The sequence below is a fragment of the Montipora foliosa genome, chromosome 5 (assembly GCF_036669935.1).
Source record: "Montipora foliosa isolate CH-2021 chromosome 5, ASM3666993v2, whole genome shotgun sequence".
NCBI classification, from domain to species: domain Eukaryota; kingdom Metazoa; phylum Cnidaria; class Anthozoa; order Scleractinia; family Acroporidae; genus Montipora; species Montipora foliosa.
In genome coordinates this window covers 13,164,139-13,174,138 of record NC_090873.1, presented here as the reverse complement: position 1 = coordinate 13,174,138, position 10,000 = coordinate 13,164,139, and the positions used below count along the sequence as shown (strand labels likewise).

Sequence of the window (10,000 nt, the reverse complement as noted above, 5' to 3'; positions counted from 1 at the left end):
AAAAAGTTGTGAGGCAAACTTGAAAATTATCAACATGTCAGCCCAGAAACCACTGTTTCTCGCTTCTCTTTTATTTGTTATTCTTCAGAGACTAGAATGCTGTAGTTCAATACCACACAATTCAGTGCCTTCTGATTTTCTGTAACATGTACCACAGGCAACCCAGTGTATGCTTCACGGAAGCATCTCGTTTTATTTGTATTGTATTGTTTAGCTTGATTACCGTCTAAATGGGGGGAGGATTTGTAGCATACATGATTAGGTATACTGAGTTCGACTATATGAGTTCGACTATGATGAGTTCGTACATCATGACAAATTTAAGCTGGGCCTAAGTGTTCCTTTCCTTTATTTGCAAATATTGTCGAGCTCGAGAGGAGAGGTAGAGATTATTGTTTACAAAAGAAAAATACTACAGTATACAGCACTTTTGTTGCAATGATTAAAAACTAAATCGATATTTCTCTTACCGACTATAAATCTATATACGTTTTCAAATGCTACGAAATATCCAACTTTGATATATACCAAAACAGTGGATAGCATTAAAGGCTCCCTCTGATTGGCTACCCAAACTCCGATAAACTTTGCTATTCACCTCCGAGCAACTCGCGTGGTTACTCGCGTGGGATTTGCAGTATATATCCACCACTGGCCACCTCCACTTCTGTGAATAGTTGTTAAAACATATACGTGTAATAGGGAGCTAAAGCATGGACATCGACCACGGCTACTTGAAGTTCATCTTAAAATATTATCTCTCTTTACTGTAATAAGTTTGCGATTATTCCAAGTCGTTCATGGATAGTGTGTACTAACATTCCAGGAATAATGTTGGTATGAGTGGTGTGCATGTTTGGAGAGAAAATTGAAAATTTATCGTCAGGTGTTTGCGTCCTCCACATAACTTCAAATTTCATTTATCATTTCACGACGTCTTCACAACGAGAACGGAAAAGAAATGAATCGAAATGTAAAACGCACGTGTGAGGCGGTGCAAAGCCGTTTTCTTTGTTTGCTCACTAAACCTATTGTTTTGCAGTCGACGTCTCGTCTTGCCTAAGCTCCCCAAAATCATATAACTCTCGGTATTCATTTTCGTTAGTCAGCTTCTGGCTGAAAACAATTGAAGTGTTAAGTTGAGCCGAGTTTCTTTGATAATCACTTTTATCAAGATTCAAATTTGGGGCCTTTGATGCAAAGGAGTTAACTTAACCTGCAACTAAGGCTTGGCTGGAGAAAATACCACCAAATACTGCACAAGTAATTCCTATTATGATAACAAGAACGTCCAGGAAAACTTCGTACCGTTTTAGTTGATTGAATTTCAACTTCAGGTGAACTGCACATGGTGCAACAAAGGAACCCATCGAGTCGATCACGCTTCCAGTGAATGAAACAACAAAGGCAAATTTAGGAAATATAATTGCCACTAACACCGTTAAAATGACTACGGTTGTCCGACTGAGAAATAAACCAATTCTTGGGAATTTGGAGAAAGCCTGTTGGTAAGCTTCAGATGTTTGGATAAAGACAAATACTGGAAAAACAGTCAAGGCATACGAAAGTACGCAAATTGCAGTAAAAAGAAAACTGGTGCACGTGCGAATTGGGCCTTCGGGTAAATTATTAAGTATAACTTGATCTGTATTTGACCCAAACGACAAGAACGCAAGAAAAGAAAACCCTATCTTTATGAAAACGTTTATTATGTAGGCTAATGCAAGAGCCAGGTTGAATTTGTGTTTTTCGCGCATGCTATGTTCAACTGTAGGTAAAATATAAAGCGAGCCATAGGCCAAGATCAAAATTGGAAGAGCAATGCTTACACCTTCGCCGTTCCAAAATAGAATGGACTCCAGATTCCACTTTTCCATGTGCGACATCCCATACCAAAGAACAGTTATTACAACTGAAATTAATGCAACAACACTAATGATACTTAACCAACCAATCTCTTTCAGAGAACTAAAAAACGTTGTTGGAAAAACCACGACTCCTGCAAGGCATATCCACGCTGTCATCGTAAGAGGAACTGACGGGAGACTGTGGCTCATAAGTGATCCACATAGAACCAGATATGAAACGGAGCTAAAGAAAAGACCCAGGTTCACAAAAACTGTAAATACATAGCCGCCATATTTAGGTAAAAGTACTTCTCCCAATTCTTTGAAAGTGGACCTTGACCTCACTTTTCTGTTCTTTTCGTCTGTGTCATAAAGACACGCTATTAAAATTTTTCCTGTGTACCACGCACAAACTGGAAGTATTAGAAATGCCACAAGAATGGCAATTCCACCCCGTTTGATAGCATACGGTAATGCAAGGAATCCAATGCCTTCCATGTAGTTTAGGATATTAGCAACCGATTTCCAGAGTGATGAATTGCCAGTAGAACTTTGATGTGAGCTTCTGTCTTCTATGGGAAAGTTGAGTTCGTCATCTGTGGACAATTCAGCGTCGCTGGACTGCAGCTCTAAGATCGCTTCACGTTCTTCATCAGAAAGATCATCTGAATTCATGATCAAAATTGAAGGAAAATCTGGTTATTTGCCGAAGATTTTAGACAGGACAATGAAAGTATCCACTGTTTGAATGATCTGTGGATCAATACAAAAGTAAAATGGGTTACCGAAAGAAGACCGATCAAAAAAAAAAGATACGTTATGCATATACATGATAAAAGAGACGAATGAAGGGGTTAGATCTCTCGTATAGGGGTTAATTGAATTAGTGAATTAGGTAAGAGTGTTGTTATGGCATGGGTGGTCTCCTCAGCATAGCCACAAACGAGTCTATTTTTAGAATATCCGTTCCCGCGAATATCAGTTGTCATGCCACTGAAAAAACATGGCAGAAGCAGTCATGCGTGGCATGGCGTCTTTTGATTGGTTAAAATTGGCGGCCCTTTGTTTTTTTCATGTGCAAAGTGCGCAAGACTGGAAAGACATAGATCAACAGTCCTATCTTATTCACTCCCTTTGACCCTTATCAAATCGATTGATTAACGAAACAAAATCTTGAGCAAAGAGGCCGAATCACCATATTTTTCCCTATTCCGATGAAAATAACTTAAAATCTACCTATTTGTGAGCGTTTACCCGAACACGGTTTCACATCGACACGGTTCATGACTTCGAAACCGCGTCAAAATCGATGCGGTTTCATTGAAGTGTTTACACTGAACTATTTTTGCCAGATAAATCCAAGTCGTGATGGTATAAGCGAGCGCTGCACTACGTGCTAAATTCACTATTTTGAATTGAACAATGCAAATGTCGCGCCAAAATAGTAACCGTACGCAAATCGATGCGGTTTCCCTGTTTACACGACAGATAAAACCACATCGTTTTGAAAACGCCCTTTTTTTGGCCGCGGTTACAAATCGACACGGTTTCGGCAACAGTCTCGATCGGTGTCGTGTAAACAGAAGGTGAAACACATGAAAAACGATGCGGTTACAAATGAAAACGCGTTCGTGTAAACGCCGCCTTAGTTACATGTAATACTTCGTGCTTATTTCATAGACAACACCTTATTGTGGGTCAATTGGTGTGAAAGTAAACCTAGCGGTTATTATTATTATTATTGAGCAGGTTGAAGTTTTGGCAGCTGTTCAGCTGAGGTGGACCTGCTATACCAACCCATCCATATACTCACAAAGGGCAGACACCGGGAACTTCATCCCCTACTCTTCTCGAATAGTGTCTTGGTTCTTTAACTTCCCACAGGGAACTAATGAACATGGAAGATATTTGTGAGACAGGGGCTACGGTTTCTATTCCTTATCCGAGAAGACTTGAAAGTCTAACCATTTGCGGATGTAATTACAAAGGCAGCACTTTCTCCTCAGTTATTTAAGGACCCTGAGTGTTGGTCCGGCCGGAGTTGAACTCACGACCTCCCGCGTGACATCCCGGTGCTCAACCAACTGAGCCAAGTTCAAAACACGTTGCCAAAAAGCGTTTACTTTGCAATTGCTGCGTCATTGACAGTCAAGTTCATGTGATTTCAATTAAACAACATAATTTATACAAAACACAGTAAAATATTCACAGAAAAGTAAAAAAAACAAAACAGTTGACTTCGAACATTCACAACTTAATCTGTCTTTACTATTGCAACCCAAATGTAAATGCAAATTATTGAGTGTATGCGTTGTAATACTGTCTAAGTGTTCACTAGTATACCGTAATTATTCCCTGTAGTCTTTTTTGCACGTTCGTTTGTAGGTATATAAGTTTGTTTTGGCGTTATTACGCATAAATCTCTCTTTCCAAGTTCGGTCGCTGCATTAGTTATAACCGCCCCTCTAGGTTTTACATTTGCAGCTGTTTGCGTTAGTTGCTGTTTTCGCCGTTCTCGCCGGGCAGCCTTCTGGCTTATTTCAACTCGTATCACAGTTTGTAAGTATTTGTTTCGTGTTTTCCGTTGCGCATTTACCTTTAGAATAATTTATGTATTCGTTTATCTTATCTTTTTTCAGTTGAATCGCACGTAGTTGCAAAGTAATAAACAGCGAATCCAAAACGTAGTGCTTTTTTGGGAGGAGCAACAAGGATCTTCGACCGTTCATTCAGTCAAAAACTGTGTTCGTTCGACCCGTTTGAAGACGATAGATACCAGTTCGGTGGTTGATCGTGTTTGTGCAAGCGGCAATCTGCCAACTAAGGAAGTTCCGACGAAAGGAAAGAGTGCCTTGAAAGATTCGCATTCCGCATACAAGGGTCATTTGATCAGAATTTATCAGGATATCGAGCCTTCGCTGAGGCTTCGCAGAAATGCCAACCTTATCGCAGAGAAGCTTAGAGCTTTGGAGTTAGCGTTTACTAAATTTGAGCAAGCAAACATCACGTACATTGATGCCACAGATGATTCCGAAGAGCTGCAAGTAGCAATTATTGATTTCGACTCCGAACTCCAGAGGAAGAACGAATCTTGTGAGCGTGTTAACAAGTGGTTAAATAGTGTCCGAAACGAGGAGACGTGTTCTGATGTTCAACCGAGTGATTCTGTAAGCCAGCATGGACTTTGGTTGATTCGAATAAAAGTCATCACTCTGGTTCTAGCATAGGTTCACGCTTGACTGTAAAAATAAAGGTAGCTAAGGCAGAAAGGGCCATCGCTAAACTAAAGTTCAATCAACTCAAGAAGGAAATAGAACTGCAACAGAAAAGCGATGCCGCACAGCGAGAGCAGGAGATGCTAGAAGAAGAGAATGAAGTTGAGCTAGCCACCCTGAGAGTCCATCTTTTAAAGAAGAAAGATGGCGTAGACCAAATGGTGGATCCTTCCCAGGCTACCGAGGACAAGTCACTAGTTGAGCCAGAAATGGCTTATGAGTCAGTTTACTTGACTGCAGCAACCAAAGAAGAGAAAAGTTCTGCGCCTCTACCGGGTGCAAGTGTCACTTTGAGTCCGGCAGCTCCTGTGTGGACAGGAGTACCGAATCGCTGTGAGGCTCCATCAACTAGATCTTGCAATGAGGTTCCTCTGCCTGAGGCAAGGTTTCAGCAGTTACTGCAGCAGCAACAGCAAATGATACAGCTCCAGCAGCAAACGTTTTAATGAGTGGCGTCAACGATTAGGCAAGGGTTTGCCTTACCTAAACCCGAACTCAGAAAGTTTGATGAAAATCCCTTGAGAGCAATATCGAGAAAAAGGCGTCCGATGGGAGTGAGAAGTTGTCATTTCTTCTTCAATACTGTACGGGAGCAGCTAGAAATGCTATCAAGAGCTGTGTTTCCATGGTACCAGACTGCACGAGCCCTGCTGCAAGATCGTTTTGGGCATCCATTCAAGATTGTCGTACCACACTTAAACCAAATAACTCGTGGTCCACCCGTGAAGCCTTATGACCAAAAGGGGCTATTGGCCTTTGCAGACCAGCTAAGGGATTGGCAGAATGCATAAGAATCAATCGGGTACCAGGACGAGATTAACAGCGTCGATAACAGCGTTCCGATTGACTAAGTGGTCGTGTAACTCTAGAGCCCCTTCAATCTTTGATCTTGATTTGAATGCTGAAGAGCTTCCCATCGAGAGAACTCTCGGAGTTCAGTGGAGCATGGAGACAGATATGTTCATCTTTAAGTTGCTACCAAAGTATAAGCCCTACACACGTCGAGGGATTTCATCAGTGACCAGCTCCATTTATCATCCCCTCGATATCATTTCGCCAGTTGTTCTTTCGGCCAAGAAACTAACTCAAGATCTTTGCAAGCAAGGGCTTAGTTGGGATGACGATATTAAAGAAGAAGAAGAAGCTGTACGCTGGAAAAAGTGGCTTTTAGAATTACGCAAGTTATCCCAGATTTTTTTGGCGCGATGTTAGAAACCAGCTGACTTTGGTGTGGCAGACGTCACGGAGCTTCATCACTTCGCAGACGCGTCACAGAACGCGCATGGTGCAGTCTCGTATACAAGATTTGTTAAAGAAGAAAGGAATGCAGTCCACTGCAGTTTTCTCGTTGGAAAGGTCCGTTTGGCTCACGTCAAGCCAATGACCATTCTCAGGTTGAAGCTATCAGCAGCGGTATTTGCCGTGAAGCTGGACGGAACATTAAGAGAAGAACTGGAGATGTAGATTGACAGATCAGTGTTTTGGTCGAACTCTACATCTGTTTTACAGTACATCAAGAATGAGGCCAAACGGTTTCATACGTTTGTTGCAAATCGTCTGGCAGTGATCCACAATGGCTCAAAACCATCGCAGTGGAATTTCGTTGAGTCAGCAAGGAACCCTGCAGATGATGCCAGCAGAGGTTTGACTCCGGAAGAGTTGCTTCTTCAGGATCGATGGTCAAGTGTCCCGAATTCCTTTGGAAACAAGAAGAGTCTTGGCCAGCTCCTTCAAGTCCTTTACCAAGTATTCCTGACCAGGATCCAGAGATTAAGAGTCAAGGTCAAACAAATCGAACAATTATGGTGTCTGAGGAAATTAATTTACACTTGATGACCCAGCGTTATACGTCTTGGTACGAGCTTAAGAGAGGCGTGGCCTGGTTGTTACGTTTTAGAGTGTACATCCCGAAGAAAGCGTTACCCGCCAGACTACGCACTGCCACAAGGCGAGCTTTCACTGGAGGAGTTAAGGTCCGCAGAACTTCACACCGTGAAGTACGTTCAGAGTTTGTCTTTCCTGGAAATATTTAGTGCACTTCAAGCTTCAAATTCCAAAACCCAAGAGAAACATGCCCTGAGGACTTCTGGCTCGTCTGGTTCCACCCACAAAGGCTACGTCCAATGCTTGATAAAGAAGGAGCGTTAAGGGTTGGTGGAAGACTTGTGAATGCCTCGTTGTATACTACCTCACATTCATCAAGTTTCCAGATTGCTGAATATGGCACATCACCAATCCGTGGGACACCTAGGTCAAGAATACGAGCCTAAAAGTTTACGAAAAAAGTACTGGATTATCAAGGGACGAGCTGCCGTTCGTAAAGTACTGAGTGGTTGTTTGACATGCCGTAAGCAGAACTCTCTCCGTGGCCAACAAATGATGGCAGATTTACCCAAAGAAAGGTTAACTTCCGGAGACCCGCCATTTTTCTATGTCGGTATCAACTACTTTGGACCACTGTTCGTGAAACGAGGAAGAAGTACTGTGAAGCACTACGGATGTCTGTTCTCATGTCTTACTGTTCGAGTCACCGACATTGAAGTAGCCGAGTCTCTTGAGACAGATTCGTTTATCATTAACGCATTGCGCAGATTCATCAGTCGAAGAAGAAAGCCAAAGGTTATTAGAAGCGACAATGGTAGTTACCTCTGCGGAGGGGAAAGAGAGTTAAGAGAAGCAGTGGATAGTTGGAAGCAGCAGAAAATCAATTCATTCCTGCACCAAAGAAATATCGATTGGAAGTTTAGCCCTGGAGCCTCTCATGGGAGGAGTGTGGGAACGCATTATTCGAGCTGTGCGCAAAGTTCTGAGAGTATTATTGAGAGAGCTGTTGGTTTCTGGAGAAGCGTTGCGACCATTGATGGCTGAAGTTGAAAGTATCCTGAATAGACGACCATTCATCCGCAACAATGATGACCCGGCTGACATGGAACCCTTGACCCCAAATCATTTGCTTCTCATGCAGTCAAATTTGAATGTGCCACTTGGTGTATTCGTGAGGGAAGATCTCTATTGCCGAAATCGTTGGAAACAAGTGCAATATCTTGCTGACGTATTCTGGAAAAGATGGTTGTCGGAGTATTTGCTTTCCTTACAAGAACGCCAGAATTGGTTAAGGCCGCGTCGAAATTTTGCAGTCGGAGACCTGGTGCTCATCGCAGATGAAAGGGTTCACCGTGGACAATGGCCGTTAGGTCGCGTCGTTGAAGATCACCCGGGAATTGATGGCCTTACAAGATCGGTGAAGGTTGCGACAAGAACGACGGTTCTATCAAGACCAGTCACGAAGTTATGCCTCCTAGAACAAGAACATTTATCTTAAGCAAAAAAGTTTGAATTTCAATTGAAAAATGAACTGTTTGATGGCGTTAGCTCAACCAACCTTGAACGGCAATATATAGAATTCTAGCTGCTAAGTGAAAACGCTTTAGTGAACTTCATTAAGTTCAGGGGCCGGAATGTAGAAACTGGAATAGAAAATTTTAATGTGTTGATTGCGTTGTTTGTTGTCAAGTGCGTATTGTTGCGTGTATGCGTTGTAATGCTGTCTAAGTGTTAAGTAGTTGACCGTTCAACAAAACTTAGTGCAGCGTTGTTAAACTCAGAGAGAAGGCCATACCGCATCTTACAAACCTCGTTGTGGGTTCATGACAAAATCCTCCTTGAAACTTACAAAAGCTCGCAAATACTCTAAGATCACACAAGCGGAACAGATTCTTAATCTCTCGAACATGTCTGTCTTATGGATGCTGCATACATGATAGTCCTGTACCACCACGAAAAGTGAAGATATCGAGAACAATCGAAGCTTCTTACGGACAATTGAAATCTATCAGACCTCCGTGTGTATGACTTATCTAATCCACTGCTGCAGCGAGACCTTTTGATTTTCATATGAATGCACCTGCTGATATGAGTGCTACACTATTACTTATTTGCATGATAATAACTTATATCATACAAGGTCATTGTTTCTTGTACGCTGCCGCCAGAAGAATACTGGTCGCTAGTCCAAAGAGCTGTTAGTGATCATAGCAACTCTAGAAAAAAGAAAGGAAAACCACACAGTATTGTTTCACCTGGCTTAACTAACCGATCATTTTATTTCCCGTTATCAAATCTAGATGCTTGTTTGCGTAAGAGAACATCGTAGTCACAAACAAATAACTTTCTGTATAGTGTCCCCAATTGTGCCTAAGCGCTAAATACACTTGACTCTTACATAAAGTTCATAATTGTTATTATTATAGCAGTGCAAACGTATGTATGCTAAACGATAGCTAAAGCACAATAGGGCGCTGTTGCGTAACCTAAAGGCCAACGGGAAATAAGAAAATTAAAAGAAAAACTTATTATGGAAACTAATACATTAAAATGTCTTCTAAGTAGACCTTGAAGGAAAAAAAAATTCAAATCTCCTTCTCTGAGATATCACATTAAAATACTTAAAAAATGCTCTACTAGTGTCTTATCTTATGTCATTATCTTGAAGTGGCGGGCAATGTGTAAACTTGAAGTTAACACGGACTTCTGCATCTTTATCAAGACTTCTTTACTCTTCCTTCCCACTAAAACCCTAACAGTTCTCTCAAGTCCTTTGGAGTATCCTCCCAGTACATCTAGAATGATGTTGTGCTGGGCTATGCTGTATCCTTTAAATTGTTGTTTTAGTTCCAGCAGCAAGGGAGCATACTTCTCTGTCTTATCCTGGTCTTTTGCAGCTCTGTTGTCCACCCATGGACAACTCATCTCTAAGATGGTAACATTCTTCCGCTTGTGGTCCACAACTCTAGCATCTATCCGGTTGGCTCTCACTACCACATGATCTGCGTACAGCGGGACATCCCAAAAGGCTTGTGCATCTGCGCTTTCGTAGAC

The 10,000-nt window shown here is 41.9% G+C and overlaps 2 protein-coding genes across 2 annotated transcripts in view; one reads left to right on the top strand and one right to left on the bottom strand.

Moving 5' to 3' along the window:
* Positions 1-173: 173 nt before the first annotated feature.
* The window catches only part of LOC138002952 (vesicular inhibitory amino acid transporter-like), a 14,491-nt gene continuing 4,664 nt past the window's right edge, over positions 174-10,000 (bottom strand). The window contains exon 2 of the mRNA XM_068848919.1: positions 174-2,600. Within this exon, the coding sequence (XP_068705020.1) occupies positions 1,212-2,522 (1,311 nt within the window). The 5' untranslated portion in view covers positions 2,523-2,600 and the 3' untranslated portion in view covers positions 174-1,211. The remainder of the gene's footprint in view (positions 2,601-10,000) is intronic.
* On the top strand, positions 7,343-7,990 carry LOC138002162 (uncharacterized). The gene has a single exon (XM_068848245.1). The coding sequence runs from the start codon at positions 7,343-7,345 to the stop codon at positions 7,988-7,990; it is 648 nt and encodes a 215-aa protein (XP_068704346.1).